Source organism: Odontomachus brunneus, unplaced genomic scaffold, assembly GCF_010583005.1.
Source record: "Odontomachus brunneus isolate Ranch 3 - 2012 unplaced genomic scaffold, Obru_v1 Obru_scaffold_019, whole genome shotgun sequence".
NCBI classification, from domain to species: Eukaryota; Metazoa; Arthropoda; class Insecta; order Hymenoptera; family Formicidae; genus Odontomachus; species Odontomachus brunneus.
This window is the reverse complement of record NW_022639469.1, coordinates 1,131,846-1,150,147: the sequence shown is the minus strand read 5'-3', so window position 1 is coordinate 1,150,147 and position 18,302 is coordinate 1,131,846. Positions and strand designations below refer to the sequence as shown.

At 51.3% G+C, this 18,302-nt stretch overlaps 1 protein-coding gene across 1 annotated transcript in view; it reads left to right on the top strand.

Annotated features, from left to right (window-relative positions):
• LOC116841847 (titin) overlaps positions 1-18,296 on the top strand; it is a 42,845-nt gene extending 24,549 nt beyond the window's left edge. The window contains exons 2-7 of the mRNA XM_032810269.1: positions 696-802; positions 7,844-7,891; positions 8,216-8,689; positions 8,768-9,049; positions 9,183-17,562; positions 17,944-18,296. Of these exons, the coding sequence (XP_032666160.1) occupies positions 718-802; positions 7,844-7,891; positions 8,216-8,689; positions 8,768-9,049; positions 9,183-17,562; positions 17,944-18,061 (9,387 nt within the window). The 5' untranslated portion in view covers positions 696-717 and the 3' untranslated portion in view covers positions 18,062-18,296. The remainder of the gene's footprint in view (positions 1-695; positions 803-7,843; positions 7,892-8,215; positions 8,690-8,767; positions 9,050-9,182; positions 17,563-17,943) is intronic.
• Positions 18,297-18,302: the final 6 nt, after the last annotated feature.

Sequence of the window (18,302 nt, the reverse complement as noted above, 5' to 3'; positions counted from 1 at the left end):
AGAGAGAGAGAGAGAGAGAGAGAGAGAGAGAGAGAGAGAGAGAGAGAGAGAGAAAGAGAGAGACACGGTAGAACGCCATATGACGAGATAGGTACGGCTTACAAGCCGCGCCACGTAAGAATAGATAAGCAATAGGATAGCAATATACAATGGCTCATTATACTTTCGCGTATATGCAGATGACGCGTCGGTTGCGCGAAAAAATACGCAAAGCTGTCTGAGTAGACAGCTTGATCTTCGCTCGAACAATCCGGAGCAATCGCATTTGTGACGTAACACAGGACTGATCGGTACTTCGAACCACCGCCGCCATTCTCGTGCTCGTGTTTGCGTAGGGACACCTTAGTGTCACGTTTGCTGACACCTGACAACTAATTTGTTTATCTAATAATCGCACGATGATGAATCGATCGATTAAAGGGACTTAAACCGGGACCAAATGCAGATAAAGACATTGTCAAAGAAACGTTTCGCGCCGCAATACCGTTTGAATAAATTCCTCTTGGAATTTCAAAGATAAGGCGCTCAGTCTGATCTTTCTAGATCGGATTAGGTTTTATCCATTTTATCTATTTTATCCTGATCACACTTTGCGTGCGGCTTCGAGAGGAAAAGAAAGAGAGAGAGAAACTATCTATAAGTTTGTGCTCGTGAGAATAATATAAGCTGACGAAAGCATCATTTACGTGTTGCAGGGTACGGAAGAAGAGTGCCGACATGTCGGCGTTGAGTGCCGCGCTTTGTAGACGCGGGATAATCCTCTGGCTGGCCGTCCTACTGGCGTCACGATCCACGCATTCTGGTGAGTTTTTGCAAGGAATGCCTCTCGGTGCGCTTCTATCTCCCCTTTCTTTCGTCCGGCTTCAACACCTCGGACACGCTTGAGCCGTCGTACAAAATGTGAGTCATTTATTTGATAGAGAGACCGTGAACGCGGACTCCCACGAGGAAATCGGCGGCAGACGGGTAAGAAGCATTTTCCCCGCTCGGGGACGCGATCGAGGGATTATTTCAGCCCGCGGCTCGGTCTGGAAACCGGATCATGTCCCATTATAAATTGCCCCGGGATACCGCGCGACTCGTAAAAATTGTTTTTCTATCCGCCCCGACGTGGTGTTTACTCCTCTCACACTCTCGGCGTAGTGGCCGAGAAGAAGTTGAATATTGCGGTAATAAAGACCGAGGAAAGTAAGAGTAATCTCGACGCGAACGAGAGAAGTCTTACACAAGTCGGACGTGTATTTCGCCGTGTTTACGATAGAATCTGGTTTCGCTCGGCAGGTAGAAGAAGAGACTGATTCTATTAAGGGGAGACTCGCGGAGCGAATCCTCCATTCCTCGATGATAGAGTCAAGCGCTGCGCGGTGATCTTTCGTAGAAGAAATTACAAAAGATTCGCGATTGCGAATAGCCTCGAGCGTGAATGACCGCGTGAATCGGAATTAATTTCTGAAAATCAGAGTCTCTCGCGCCGAGACGTGTACACTTCCGCGATCGTCTTTCTTGTATACCGTCTGGTGTGACTAACGCAGTCGGCCGGCCGGCTGGCCAATGTTTGAATGAGCGAGCCACGTTCTGTCAGGACGTCGAACCTATCCGTGTGTCTCCCTTCCTCTCGGCGTCGGGGAGAGCATTACCTCATAATGCTCACCTCTGGCACTGGTCGTGTCGGGGCCCAAGGTGCTTTCCCATGGACCCGGCACACCATATTCGTTCTACGACCACTCTCGGGTCGCCTTCGGGCGGTCGCCTCCTTCTATCGCGAGCCTCGTTCCGCGAAGTATCCCGCGAGCTTTTTCCCTCCGAGCAGGTTCCGAGCGATGTTCCCGGACATATCGAGCCCTGGCGCGATATCGAAATAAGGCGATCCAATTGAAATGGGTATGGAATCGTGTCGCTGGAACGGCCTCGCAGGGCTGAAGCCGAGGGTTTTCTGTTCCGCATAGCCGTGAAATGCGGCTCGGAATCGCTCGATGGAAAAAGGACCCCCGCAACGCGTAATTCGAGAGAGTAATTCCTCGTGTTGTTGCGGCCGAAAGGGGACGATCCTGTTTCGCGGAGGCGCGCACGACGATCGAGCGATGGATGGATGGATGGATCGACCGATCGATCGATCGGTGCATCGATCGTGCGAGGAACGTTCTCGGAAAAGCATGATACTACGAACACGACGACGTGCAAAAACGTTGCATCGTCAATGAAGGCTTATTGAGGATACGTCAGTTTTGCTTCCACCCTTCATCAATTGGCCGTCGGTGCTTCGACGAAGAGCAGGTGTGGTTAAACGGACAGGATCGATTGAATTCCGCGACTCACCCGGCATGTCTTCTCTCCCTTTTTTCTCTTCTTTTTTCTTTCTTATCCTTCCCCCCTCTCCCCCTCGGGAGAATCGCTAGGCGATTCTGTTGTGACTCTCTCTTTCTCGCGGGCGCGCTCGCGCTAGCTCGTATGTCCTTTTTGCTCCGGCTTTTCTCGGCCCGCAAGGACGATGGAGATCGACGCGCTCGATCACCGGCGATCCATCAGACGGACAAGTTTTACTGGATTATGTATCTTCCTCGGGACAGTGGGCATTCGCGAGACGCGCTCGCATTCAAAGGAAATCAGGAACATCACCGACTCCGATACAGGTACAACAGGTTTTCGCCGTAAAAAACTTATCCGGCGTGTGTATGTTGCGAATAACGCCGCTCTCTTCGCTGTATCGGTGACTTTCCTCTCGGTTCTGTTGTTTCGAGATTATCGGAATCATGATGTATCGGATTGCATTACGCCCGGGAAATTACGAGCGACGCGCTCTCGCGCCGTCGCGATTCCTCCTGCCCACATCAGATTGCTACGTGTTCGCGCGCGATCGCGATGTCGTTATTATGCTCGGCCGGAAATACGGCAGTCGGCGAAATATCACACGCGTGTGTACGTATATGCCCCGGCGAAGATATAAATAATCGTTATCACTGGAATTCCCAGGCGATCGCTTACCACTCGCGGCCACGGGACGCGCTCTCGCCGGACGTTTCGTCGGGAATGCATAGTGCCGCGCGAGTTCCGTTAATTCCCCGCATCTCTCCACGAGAGAGTCCATACAAATCGTCCCCTTGCGTCAGCGTCGCGAGAAAAAGAGAAGACGAAAGAAACACGTGGCACGAAGATTGATTTCCTTAGTATGCGAGGGTCCCGATTTCGGAGTCTCCCTCTCCGACTCCCCCATCCACCCATCCACCTCCCTCCCCGGAAATGATCTAAAGCCGGAGTGCGCGGAGAAGGAAAGAAAAAGGAGGAGAAAAAAGAAGAAATTGCGTCAGGCACACAGCTGCTCGCGTAGCGGTTCCTCGGCTGCATCCACACGATGCCGTGAATTCTGGTCAAACCTGTAAGCCCCGAAGAGTCAGAGTCGGCGTGCCCGGCGGGATGTCACTGACCGCGTACCTCACCGTTCGCCACTTACGGTCCACGTCGCCGCCGCCGCACCTGACCCCTGAGGCGTTCCATATTTATGCTTAATGCCAGTAAAGTGTCGTTATCGTCAAGCATCATCAAACTCCGACTCGTACTCGCGGCGAGCCTCGTCGTCAGACGAGGACGGAGGAGTATCCGGACAAACGCGCAGCGCGTCGTTGCTGCGCGTGCACGCGCGCCGCACGAGAAGCGCATAAAAACGCGTCGAGATATATGTGACGTGAGGCTGCGTATACAGTTACGCGCCGCTCGTGCAAGCGCGTATTAAGCGTGCTCGTAGCCCGCGAGAGACGTAATTGTACGCCCGCCGATCCATAAATCTACGCGCGCGCGAGCTACGAACTTTCAGTACGTTCTGCGGAATTATCCTGCGGATTATCCCCAGGTGGCGACCCGACGGCGAAAAACGTCGAATTAACGTTGACCGGGTCCCTCTTCTTTAGCGTTCACCCGTGTGATGTATGGATTCGTCGCGCGAGACCCGGCACGGGAGCGTGTGTCACGTAGACAATGAGGGTCTTAAGCTGAGTCAACCTAATGCGTTTTTGATAGCGAACACGAATAAGTCCCGAGTCGCCAATCCAGACGTGGAAGAGCTCTCGCGAAGTAAGAGGGTATAGAAAGGATCCGTTGTAACCGGTACGTCGTAAGAGGACTCCACTCCCTCGTCCTCGCGCGTATTCCATCGCGCTCTTCTTTCTCTCTCTCTCTCTCTCTCTCTCTCTCTCTCTCTCTCTCGTCTATACCTTCTTGACTACTTACCGAGATGGTGAGGTCAGCGGCGGTCATCCAACGAAGGGTATAACGGAACGCGTGGGTGCAACGTCAGCGTGACACGGATTAAAGTGGTCGCGTTAATCCGTTTCGGAAAATGGGTGTGTACCCTCTTTCGGGAAATGCAATTTAACCGTTCGACCGCTGCGTTGACAGGCGCGATCGCGTCCCCTCGTTTCGCACGCTGACGAAAAATGTAAACGCTGTCGTTCTCTTTCCTCGCCACACGATCTGATTTGCGTTGTTACGCAATTGTTGCGTAGCGCGCTCGAGGATGCTTTTACACGGCCTCACTTATTTCCCGAGCGCATTAGCATTTGAGTTCCGCCGGCAGGTGCGGCACTTTTAATCGCGCGCTTTTTACGACTTCTCCTGGGGCAGTCAAAGGGTTAAGAGCGATATCCGCGCGATCGAGCGCGTGATATCACGCTTTGAAGTCCGCTAAATCCGACGTGCCAAACGTTCCTGTGTGCGCGCCTAGGTTGCGAGGTGAATCGGTTCAGGGATCTCGAACGGCACGCTCCTTATCGGAAATGAGCATTCCTTTCGTCCGGGAATTATTCTCATTACCGAACGTAACGGCGCGCGGACTCGCCTCATAATGTAGGAAGTGGCAATGAACTCGATCCGTGATTGGGAGAATATAATTTATGATTGTCCACGAAAGGGGCACCGCGCTAGAAACACTACACGGCGTATTACGCCAGAACCGGTCGGCCAGGTTGCCTCGGCGTTACATTCCCGATACCCGTGACATTGACTTTAACGGTCGCGCACCGATACAAACAGGAGACTGCCATTTTTCAACCTGTCTGAGTAAAACACGAATTTATTTCGATAAGATTACGTAGAGTGCGGAGAATTACGTAAGCTTTGTTAGTCGAGTCGACGCTCCGATAAGAGGTCTCGAGGCGTGTCTCGCCGGCTTGTCTACGGGAAATCCCGCGCGCAACGAGGGATGAAATTATCCCATCATCTTTTCCATGAGCGCGCGGGAGTGCACGAGCGCGGAGAACCGGCGTGGCGCGACGCGACGGTGAAAACCGCGACCTTGGAGGATGCGTAATGCAGAATTTCGTGCACGCGATACGCCAGAGGCCGCGCCAGGTGTTCATCGGAGCGTGTGCGGTTGATGGTAATGAACTTTCGCGAGGCAAGGCCGTCGGGGATGATTTCATAACGCGCAACAGCATCGTTCTCTTGCCCTCGCCCGCATTGCGAGGCTCTCGCGGTGTAACAGCATCGTTCGCGAGAGTACGGTCGCGCGGAGAAAGGGGGACGCGCGGGTCAGGTCGAGACACATCGCGCTGGTGGAACCGAGAGGGGCACCGCGGCGGGAACGAGACAATCGCGGGGAGGAACGACACGCGAAGAGGAAACGGGAGGACTCGGCGGTACGTTGACTTACATAATGACTCCCCGCGACTCCTCGAGTACGTGCGTGTGTATGTATGCGCATGTACACTCGTACGCGCGATCCTCTGTCTTCGATTACGAGCGCGAGGCGGCCGAAGAACGTATAAATCTCTCGCGCGCGGAAATTATATTCGAGAGAAGATGCGTTTATTGTTGATACCGATAAACTCCCACGTCGTCCTTTTTCACGCGCTCAAGATTGATTTAGGGTCCGTACCAGGTACACCTCGTGAGGTCTACCTCCGCGGCGTGCCTCGCCGGTGCATCGATGCACTTCCGCGCGGCTTTGTACGGCGCGTTTTATTCGCGAGCGCGCTTTTTCCGCTGCCATGCCGCGCGGTGTTATCTCGCCGCGGTGAGATTTATCGGGCGATCCTCGCTCGACTTCCTCCACGCCGGGGCAGCTCGCGATTCTCGCGTCGATTTCGCGGCGTTGGGACGAAAACGGGCGTCGAAAAGTGCGCGGGTCAAGTAATGTGCAGACTCGCGTTGATGATCGCGCTTCATCACGACTCTCCGTTATCACCGTCGAAACGCGTCGCTTTTTTCCTCGGTGTCTCCCGCTTGTACGCGCTCAATGATCGTCCCGTTAGATCCACGACGGTAATTTATCGATCACCGCTGGACCGAAAAGAAACGGAGGAAATGTTTGCTCGCGTGGCAAAAAGTGGTCATTCGCTTTTTGGAGCGTGTCCGGCAGTTTCGTCGTAAGGATTGACGCGGACCGTTCGAAGGACGGCGACGATTCCTCGTTGAGAACTCCGTGAGAGAAAGAGAGGTCGATCGCGACGAATAGGTGTGTTATCGCTTCCGCAACGAGACACCTTACGTAATTTCCCGCTATTCACCGTCGTGTCGAACTGCCGTCGATCGGCAATGCGCCGCCCGTCTCATTATACGTGTTTAATTAGTGCGAATGCATGTCGCTGCACGTGTACTCATTGAATAATCATATTGTATAAGAGCGCTATAGTTGGCGCGTACAGAGAGAAAGAGGGAGAGACTATAATCGCGTCACGGAGTCTCGACACCTTGACCGTGGTCTTCTCGTGCGAGGAAGGTGTGCGACGTAATAATTTAGTCCGACCATTGTGCCGAGACAAGAATCGTCTCGGTAGGCCAGTGCATGCGTACGTGATGGGTCCGTGTAACGTGGAGGCACGCGGCTCGGGTCCCGCTCGTGGGACTGACGAGACACGACCGGAGGCCTCCATTCACCCGGCGTAGTTCCCAGTACAATTCGATTCGCTGGAAACCGCCTGCGCACTCCGCTACGTCGCGGAATGCTAATTCGCGAATATCCTGCAGCTCGCTTCGATATACCGTGGAATGCATCGGTAGTCAACGAGCTTGACGCGGAAATGCAAACGCGCGATTCATCGCTCGCGAGAGATTCGCCATTTTATCAGTCTCTCGTCGAGACACATTTGACATTTGATCGAGATGATACAATGTGACCAATAACGTGACTGTTTCTTATCGAAGATCTTTCTCATCCGTACTCTGTATACATTGCACGGATGTCCTGACGTGATAAAAAGCCGAAGCGCATTTTCGGGGCGAAGAGGCGAGAACGGGAGCGAGTGAGAGTGGCGGAGAGAAGGCTCATTGTGCGAACTTCAAGAATGTCGTGGTGATTGTACCTCAAGAGAGCGTGCTGTCACCCTCCAGGAACAATCAAACCCGAGTCCTGCGCGCGACATTTCAATTTCTTTGATATCGCGAAAGCGAGTTGCGTAAGAAAAGAAGAATGATCCCTCGGCCGAGAGGGCGACGGGGGTGGATTCGCGTTGTGCGAGTGTCCGCGCGGATTGCGCGCGGACCGGGCGACAGACAGAACGAGAAGCCGGCGGGAATTCAGTATTCTGCTCGCGCTCGCCATACAATTCGTTCGTTCGACCGGGGCGAGGGTGTTAACGAGAATTCGCCCACGTGTGTTCGCGCCATATGACGCTTCCACTCGTTCCGCTCGTTGTTAAGCCCCGGTACACCCTCGAGAGACGAATGCGTCCCGCTGGTAATTACTATGATAAACTGCACGCGGGAGACGCATTGATGTCCCCTGCAAAATTCACCGGGCTTATTCGGCAATCCCGTTTTATGCTTTCCATTAACTTTAATTCCGCGCGCAGCGCACGCACCTTTTGGCGTGTACGACAACATGCCGCTAAGAATCGTGTTTCTTTGATTGCAGCGCCGGTATACGATCAGGATACCACACAGATCGCAGAGTACGATGGAGGTATGTATATCACGCCGGCTTTTACGATCACCTAATCAATCGACGTGCGCCCGCGCGCCGATAAACGTGACGTTAATCGCATCGTAGTACGAGAAGCCGCACGTGTTGATGTACGATTATTGTGCGCCTCGCTTGACAACGTATAATCGCGATCGCAAGATTTTCTCTCGAGCATCACACGAACAAATTACGTTGCAAAATTAAGCAGCTTGATTTCTTCCGCCTCGTGGTGCGATCACGTGAATGATAATAATCACGCAATTTCACGCAATCACGACACTTGTACGATCTGACGCGACTATTAACGTTAAACCTCCCCTCCAGCTACCGCTGGATGTTACTTCAACTTCCAGCGTTACCAAGAAGGTGACAGGATCATCACGAGCGAGCCCTGTCTGAATTGCACATGCCACAATCGAATGCTGATGTGTTACCTGAAGGTCTGCCCGTTCACGAAGGCGATCGGTCAGGATTGCACGGTGGAGAAGCGTCCGGATCAGTGTTGCCCGGTGATCACATGTCCGGAAGTGCCGGTCCAACTGCTCACGTCGACGACGAGCATACCGGCGACCTCGGACTCCACAGAACTCGGCTTCCACGATAATTATGGTTGCAACGTCGACGACAGATTTTATCCAGACGGCGCTCAGATGCCGCTGGACCATCACAATCCTTGCGAGCTCTGCTACTGCATCAGAAACAGAACCACCTGCGTCATGCAAGAGTGTACTTTACGAGTGGCGGGATGCAAACCGGTCTACCAACCGGGTGTGTGCTGTCCGATTAAATACAATTGCGGTAAGTTTCGTTGACCGGCGATACTTTTCGCCTGCGGCGCGAAAAAGTGTTCACACGATTGTTAATTGTTCGTTTCAGAATACGACGAGGAACCCAGCACCACGGTTGGTTCGACACCAGGTCTCATCATGACCACGACACTGCCTCCCGGTGTGTTGCCTCAGTGTTACCAAAAGGGCAAGGTCTACGAGGACGGTGAGCTGATTTATTCGACTCAGCCGTGCCAGCACTGCTATTGCTTCGGAGGCGAGATCGCCTGTGCGGTGCAAAATTGCGGAACGCCGATGCAGGCGCACGGAAAGAATTGCACGGCTGTACCCCCGCCGGAAGGGGAATGCTGCCCGACCACGTACCAGTGTGGTGAGTAATTTTGCGTAATAACTGACGGTTGCGATGTAACATATATAGCTCGCTGATCTCTAATAGAAGTTGTTAGCCGATGAGCATTGGGCATTAAGGGATGCACGTGCGCGTGTGTGTACGATCATTACAGAGGAAGACGGGCAAGGTGGAATCATTACGCTATCAGAAGGCGAGGAACAACTTCCGGAGCAAATACCGCATGACCTGCAAATCACCGAGTCGCCCATGCTAATCGATGAGGATCAGGATCAGCAGGTGAAGAACGAACAGCCGCAGCAGGAATCTTTCCCAGGTGCAGACAACGTTATACCGCATGATCACGAGCATGGGGCGGAGGAAGAGGAGAGTGTTCAGGCAAGTATCGAGCACGTCACGGAAGGGCGTGTTCCGTCCACCGAGATACCAGAAGAAGAAACTTCTGCAACGCAACCAGCGGATGAGAATGTGCCTGAAACGGAAACTACCTCCGTCGAGAAGGAATTTACGCTTTCTCATGAACATGTCACCAAACCTGTCGCCACTGAGGAAGCGTCGGAGGAAGCGGTGACAGAAGCCGAAATGTCTGTGGGAACAGCAGCAGCAGAGACGGAAGTGCCCGCTGTGGAAGAGGCTGAAGGTAGCGAAGCGCCCACGGTGGAAGAGGCCGAAGGTAGCGAAGCGCCCGCGGTGGAAGAAGTCGAAGGTAGCGAAGCACCCGCGGTAGAAGTTTCGTCCATCTCGGAAGGTTTGCAGCCGAGTGAGGAAACGTTAACTACAGAACACGCACCAGAAGAACATGTGAGTACGGAAGAGAGTGTGGTTGAGAAGGAGCACAGTACTTCCGCTATCGTCGAGGAAGAACAATCGGCTGAACCTGCGGTTAGCGAAGAAATACAGACTGAAGCTGTGACGAAACCGGGACTAGAAGAGATCACTAGTCCACACGAGGGACTTCCAGCGCAGCTTCCAGAAGAAGCAACTGAGGCAGAAAAGACAACGGAAGAAGGGCAAGTTAGCTCGTCTGAAACGCCGGAAAGGCCAGAAATTTCGACCGAAGTCGCGGAGGAGACAACATCCGCGATTGCAGAAGCCGAACAACCTGCTGCTACAACTATTCCTGAATCAATCACTGAGTCCACGGAGGAAGGTAAGGTGCATCCGCTGGAAACTACACCGAGTGAAATTCTGATGACAGAGACCGAATCATCGGTAGAAGAAGCGACTGTAGCTCATGAGGTTTCTAGCACCGAGCAAGCCGTCACTGAGAAGGAAGTACTGCATTCGACGGAAGCCACTGTTATAGAAGAAGCTCCTTCAACAGAAGTGAGTCTACCTGAGGAACAACCCGCTGAAGAAGAAGAAAAACCGATAGCAGGCGAGGGCGAAGCCGAGAAGGAGCACAAACCAGAAGAGCCAACATCAGAACATCCAACAACTGAAGAAGAGCGCGTCACTGTTGGCGCTAAGAAAGAAGATACCGGTCTGACTGAGAGTCCAGCGATAAGCGAGGAACCTGTCACTTCGGAGGAGCAAGAAGTGGAGAAATCGACTCCGGAAATTCCGACTCAAGGTCCAACCGGCATCCCGATCCCCGAACGAATGCCAGAACAGAAGGCGGAGGACAAATATCACGTGACTGTGAGTTACCCGGATACCACACGTCCAGAAATCAGCTCAGATAATCTTGTGACCGAAACTCCGCAGAAAATACCTACGACGCACCTCCCGCAAGAGACTACTTTGGCACCGTCGGAGGAGGAGATAACGAAACCAGTTGCAGAAGGTACTGAAGTACCGGCGGAAGAGGAGACCGCAAAACCGATTGTGGAAGAAGGCGCTGAAGTATCGGCAGAACAGACGGTGAAACCAGAAGAAGCTACGGAAATAAATTTGTCGACTGAAAAAGAAGCTACTGCCACCGAAGTTGCTACAGTTTCCGAAGAACCTAAGGCGGAAAGCACTCCTGAAGCAGCTCAAAGTAGCACAGAGCCATCAGCAACTACTGTCGCTCATGAAGAGCACATTCCTGAAAAGCCTGAGGAGATTGAGAAGCCTAGCGTACCGGCTGAAATCGAAACCGAAGCGCCGCAAACGGAAGTTCAGTCAACGGAGGAAGCTCCCAGTAGCGAGGAATTACCCATGAAGGGACTCACTATCGAAGAATCCGGCGAAACTTCCTCCGAGGAAATCAGCGGCGAATCAGGCGAGAAAGAATCGCAACCAAAGAAGGAAGAGGGGTCAAGCGAGGAAGAAGGAGAAGCACAATCTTCGGTAACGCCAACAGAACCAGAAGTGGCTCCTGAAACGCCTACACCGATTCCAGCCGAACGTGAACACTCGACGGCGCCCTCAACCCTTGGGGAAGAACAAGTAACGGAAGGTGAACGAGTTACTATGGCAAGTCCGTCCGCCGAGTCATCAACGCCAGAGGCTGTAGAAGAGAAAGGAACTGAAACTGCTCCTGTCGAGGAAGAAAAACCGGTCACCAGTGAGGAACCTGCTGCGGAGGAACCTACCGCGACACCGGGCGTAACTGGCGAAGAAGAGAAGGAATCGCAAACTGAAAAACCTGTTTCGGAAGAGGGAGAAATTACGGAAATGATCAAAGAAGCTGAAGAGAAACCTACGACGCAAGCACCTGCTGTCGAAGAAGAAAAAACTGAGCAACCTGAGCAGTATTCTACGGAGAAAGATTTGGAAGAAGGTGCCGTTACAGAAGGCCACGGTTTACAAGAAACCGCGCCACCTACGATCGAAGAAAAACCTGAGGAAACGGAAGGCATGAAAGACGTGTCTACCGAAAGTATCGAACGACAAACCGAAGCCGCGACAACTGAAAAAGAATCGTCCGAAGGAACCGCGGGAGTGCAACCGACGGAGCCAACCGGTATCGAACAAACGGAATTGCCCGTAACACATCCTCCTGAGAAACCAGAAGAAGAAGGCGAGGAGAAAATTCCTGTTCCTGTGTCCACGGAGGAAGTGCAGACAGAAGTTCCTATAGCTGAAATCGAGTCCACTCCGGTAGTGGAAAAAGAGACGGAGCAGACCGAACCTTCTATTAGCAAGGAACATTTGCCGACTCAGCCTTCGATCACAGATCGCAAAGAGGATCAAGAACCTGTCGAACCAAAACCAAGCGAAGGCGAGCAAGAAGGCGAAGGACAAATGACTCAGGAGCCGTCTCTCGGAGAGAAGGAAGTAACTGAAACGTATGAAGAACCGCAGAAACCGACAGGTCTTCCCGAGGTAGAAGGAACTCACATTCCATCCGTGGAAGAAGCTGTTACCGAACCTGCTCTACCGGAAGAAAAACCGGTCGAAGGTGTCGATACAACGGAATCTGCTGGCGCAGAGGAAGCTGTTACACAACCGGCCTCGAGCGAGCAACCCGAAGTAGCTAGCGAGCAACCGGAAGAAGTCGCAACGGAACCATCTGAACAAGAGACGCCGACTCAAGTCACAGAGGAACAGCCTGAATTGCACGTAAGAAAGGAGACCGAAACACCCAGCCCGGTCATTTATGAGGAACCTACCAGCCCGATGCCCGAAAAACCGTCTGTGGAGGAAGAAGGTGCGGGTGTCGGCGAATCATCAACTGAGAGTGCGATAAGCGAAGGTACCACGAAGCCAGAATTAATTTCTGAGGTGTCAACCGAGTCTCCCGAACTCGGCGAAGAACATACGGAGCAGGCAAGTGAAGCTGCCGTTCAGAAAGAAATTACAACCGAATCCGTAATTCCTTCGGAAGAAGAAACGCATGAACAAACCACTCAACCACCGGTAACGGAGGAGAAACCAGGCGAGGAAGCAGAAGGTATACCTGTCGAAATATCTACCGAGGAAGCCGAAATTCCGGAAACACCTAAAGTGCCCGAAGAACAGCCAGAGAAACCCGAAGGTGAAGAAGAAAGTAAAGAAATGACGGTAGAGACGCCGGTGCACGAGGAGCACCCGACGGTCGCTCCAGAAGAAGAAATACTTATGGTGAAAATCACTACTGAAGTACCTTTGAAGGAAGGACCTGAATATTCGACAGAACACCCAACAAGTGCTCCCGAAGAGACTCCCATAGAAGAACAGACCACGCCGGAGATCGCTCCTCGTCCATCGGGTATTCCGGGAGAAGGTAATTGTCTCGTCGAGGGGCAATCTTACAGTAATAATTCGGCCGTTCCACCGGCGAACGCGTGTCAAACCAGTTGCCGTTGCGTCAGCAGTATCGTGGAATGCGAGCTCGTGCAATGCCCCGCACCGCCAGCGCATCTCTCCAACTGTATGCCGGTTCGCGCGAGCGGAGATTCGTGTTGTCCGATGTACGCTTGCGATTCGACACCGACCGTCGAATTGGAGTCTGATAGTCATATGATCGAACCTCAGGTTCCCGAGGCAGGAGAAGAGGAAGGCCAGAAGACTGTCTCGCCGGCAGAAATATCGACGGAGGAAACTGTTACGGAAGTTACCGAAGAGGCGAAAGAAGCTAGTACGGTAGCTGGTGAAATTAGCACGCCGGAATCGCAGCCTGCAGAAGTCACTTTGCCCTCTGTTTCCCAACCGGAAGAAGAGGTAGAGTCGACGGCGACTGAGAAGCAGCAAACGACTGTCAAGTCTGTCGAACCAGCTTACGAACAGCCGACTACAGTTGGACAAACTGTTGAAGAACAGACTGAAGAGCAAACCGTTAGTTCCGTACCCGAGAAACCAGAGGAATCTACTGTATCTCAGGTTACCGAGGAGGAAGAACACACTGAGCCGCAGGCTGTATCGGAAGAAACTACAGAAGAAGGCAAGGTTAGCGAAGAGGGAGAAGAATTAACTAAACCGGCTACCTCGACCGAACAACCGCAAGAGACCGTTGAGGAGCAGACTTCTGTCAGTGGCGAAGAAGAGCAAGCGATTACTTCCACTCATGCACCTGTCGAGCAAAAACCTCATGGCACCGAGGAGGAAATTTCGACCTCTCCTCATAAGGAGGAGGAAATTACCGTTCCTACCGTGACAGAAGAGAAAGAAACTCCTGGTCCTGCTGAAGTAGAAGTTTCGACATCCGCTGAGAGAGAACAAGAAGTCACAACCGTTCCAATTGGCCAAGAAGAAGAAATTACTATACCGGTCAAAGAAGAGGCAAGACCCATCGAAGAAGAAGGTATCGAAGGACAAGTTACTCTACAACCGACTGAAGAACCAGAAAAGGAGCAACCGGGAGAAGAGAAAATTCACTCAACTTCTGAGGGACCAATCACTGAAGGTACTGCCGAAGAGCACGAGACATCTACAAAACCAGAAGAACCAGCTGTCATAACGGAAGAACAACCGACGAAACCGGAAATTCCTGAGGAAGAAAAGACGGTCGAGCCGACTGAATATGAAAGCACTTCCATTCCTGAAGTTCAGCAGACAACGGAACATAAGCCTGAGGAAGAGCCTAAACAAGAAGAGGAAAAGAAAGAGGAGACTGTCACGTCAACGGAAGGCGAAGAAGTTCCTCAAACCGAAGAACCTGAAAGTCAAACGAAATTGCCTGCCGGTGAGATAGAAACACAGAAACCGACCACATCTGCTGCCGAATCAACGACTTTGATACACGATCATACAGCAACCGAAGAGGCACCGTTGGAGGAACAAGTGACTGTAAGAATTTCCGAGGAGACTCCTACAGAAGAAAGCAAAGGAGAAACGGAATTAGAAGTCTCAACTGAAGCTCCTGCAATCGAAGAGGAGCATGTTACCGTTTCTATATTGCCTGTTGATGCAGAAGTATCTGGCAGTGTAACGACTGAACAGGAACTAGAAGAAAAGCCTAGCGAGGAAGCTGCCAAGCCAACCGAAGGATCTATCCCTGAGGTTACCCATGAAGAGACATCGCCGGAAGCAGTTGCACCGACGGAAAGTACTGCGGCAATAGAAACTACGGAGCATGTTGAAGAGCCTACGGAAGTATTAGTTACAGAACACGAAGAAGAGCCATCCGTCACGAAATCGCCAGGTGAAGAACCATTGGAACCTGTATCTCCAGAAATCAGTACTGAGCAATCAATAAAGACTACGGAGGTCGAGGAAGTCACTGAAGCAGAAGCAGAACATGTGAAACCCACTAAGCCTAGTGTCGCTCACGAGCCGGAAAGTACACAGATCCCGGTCAAAGAAATCACGCCTGAAACCGAGCTTCATACGACTGAATCACCCGCTGAAAAGCATACGACACCCGAGGAGGCGCAAACAATAGCTGTACCTGTACAGGAGGAAGCCAGCGAACAACCGATTACACCAATTGTAAAGGAAACCTCCGAGCCAAGTCTAGGCGAAACGGAAACTGTTTCTCCCGAAATTCAATCTGAAGCTCCGACTGTAGAAGAGGAACATATTACTGTTTCGATCGAAGAACAAACTCCAAAACTCGAAGAACGCCCTGTCGAAGACCAAACTGTTGTCTCTTCTATACCCAGTGAGGGTGAAACGTCGGAAGCTGGCGTTTTGGTAGAAGAAGCCACGTCGGAAAGCACAACGAGTCAGGAAGAACGAGTGACTGAAAAGACTACTGAAAGTGCCAAGCCTGAAACCGAGTTGCCGATGGAACAAACTGTGGCTCCTGAAAAAGAAGCAAGTGAAGAAGAGCAAAAGCCTGAAGTTGGAGTAACGGAAGAAATTGGTAAAGAAGAAGAAAAGGTCACAGCAGAACCGGCCAAAGAAATAACAACGGAAGAAATTGTTAAGGAAGAAGCTGTAACTCACGCTGAAACAACGGAACAACCTTCTGCGGAGCAAGAAATAACAACACCGTCCGAAGCACCGGGTGTAAAAGTTCAAATACCAGAGGAATCCGACGTAACGATTATTCCGCAGAAACCTGAGGAGGAAGTTCAAGTTACGAGTGAGCCGGAACACCCTGTGAGCGAAGAAGCGACAACTGCGGCTAGTCCGATACCTGAGGAACACCCGACTGTACCAATAGAAACAGAAGAGAAGGAAAGCACTCACGAGCCTGAGCGTGAGACAACGTTATCTACTCTAGAAGAGGAGGTATCGAAACCAGCGACCGAGCCTAGCGAGGTGGAAAAACTTCCACCCAAAGAAGAATCCGTTACATCTGAGAGTGCTACGCAGGAACCAGAGATACCTGTCACGAGAATTTCCGTCGAAGTAAGCTCCGCCGGACAGCCCGAAGAAATTTCACCCGAAACGGAAGAGCCAGTCAAACCAGTACAAGAAACAGAATCGCCTGAGGAGCAACAAGTTGAAACTACTACGAAAGCACTCGAAGTTCCTGTGACCGAAGAAAAATTACCGGAGGAAGAGGTATCGCAGATTCCGGAAGCTGAGGAGAAACCAACAGAAGAAGAACACGAAGTGTATTCTACTGTGCCCACTTATCCAATTGAAACATCTTCAGATCATGAGGAACCGCTAGTAACGAAACTGCAGCCTACTGAAGGTCCTCTTCCTTCCGAAGAGGAAACTCAGACACCAGGAGAGACTCAACCTACTCTACTTGAGGAAGGTGAAGAGGCTCATCCTGAGATACCCGAGGGATCTCAACCTACGGAACATACGCCGGGAACGTCGGTAGAACCAGAGGAGCATACTTCGGAAACTATTGTTCCTGAGGAAGAATATCCAATCAAGGTGCCAGTCGAAGTCGTGTCCGAAGAAAAGGTTACTCCTGTCCCAACACCCGAAGAATCAGAATCCGAGGTTGCGACGAGCCCTGAAGAAACTCCGTACTCGACGGCACCGCCGACGGAAGCGCCGATCGAGGAGCATGTCACAAAAATGCAGCCGATACCTACAAAATTGCCAACAGCTGAGATCACGGAGGAAGCTCCCGAGGAGAGTGAAGAGGTCGGTCATCCGCACGTCGATCACTTCCCGGAGACCACCTTGAAACCAGACACCGACTATTCCACGGAAGGTGAACTAACACTCGGATCCGACGAAGAACATTTGCGACCGGTGAATCATACCGCGGAAACGACCGAACGCCCACATCAACCTAGCTACCATGAGCGACCATCCAGCACTTTGGCTCCTCATCTACCGGAATATCCTGACCAATCTTCTGTATCTGGCGAGGACGGTTCTCACTTTGCTATGCCAGGCGGCAGCAGTTACTTGAATCCTGACGAAGACTATGAAGAGGACGACCAAGAGAACTACGGACCTGGCACCTGTCGATACGGCGGCAAAGTCTATGTTTCAGCGCAGCAGATACCCAGGGACGACCCGTGCGATTTCTGCTTCTGCTTCAGGAGCGACATTATCTGTCTCCAGCAGAGCTGCCCGCCGCCGATCCCGGGCTGCCACCAGGAACCGATCAATGGTTTCTGTTGCCCGAGATACGAGTGTCCCGTGTCAATGGCCACGGCTTTGAATTTGACTACAACTACCACTACGACCACCACCACGTTACCACCGCTTTTCCATCCTCACGCTTACAAAGGCGCCGCGAGACGAAGCGGCTGCCAGATTCATGGCCAAGCTTATCGGGTAGGAGAAGTTATCAAATCAGCGTCTGGACCTTGTCGCAATTGCACGTAAGTCGATCGATTAAGAATCATGTTTTTAGCTACGAATATATCATTTTTATCATACCGATTATCATCCCTAATCAGTATTAAACAATCAATCAATTAAAATTTTTTTTTTTAAACGATCAGCGGATCAATAATCACAATTAACAAATCATCATGAATGTAATCATCACGAGTATTAATTAATTGATTGAACTTAATTTATTGATGAAATTATTCATCAGTTATTTATGATTTTGTACATGACGATTGGTTAATTTCAATGACTGATTTGTCAATTATTTTACTCAAAGAAAAGTTTAATCGATTAACGCCCAACATTATCTCTAATTAATCTTGCATTATCTCTCAGCAGAATAATGAGAATGGATTTCAAATTTTCAGTTGCGAAGGTGACGGCAGTATGAAGTGTGAGCCGATAATGTGCAGCCCAGAACCGACGTTGAGGCAAATAATGGCTACAGTGAAGACAAGCGGGATTACAGCCAAGAGGAGGAGATGAGCCGCCGAACTGGATCGCGGGATTCGTCTCTACCAAGAAACATATACAAGAAGAAAGTCGACAGCGGGATTCAGTGTTGTATAAAAGTGAATTCAAATTATTCTAAACTACCTAGACGTCGCGAAACACAGACAATAGTGTGTTTCGGCGATCACGAACTGAGTGGCCAAAACGTAAACGTTTATATTAATAATATTATATTATGTTATATAAAAACAGAGAGAGAGAGAGAGAGAGAGAG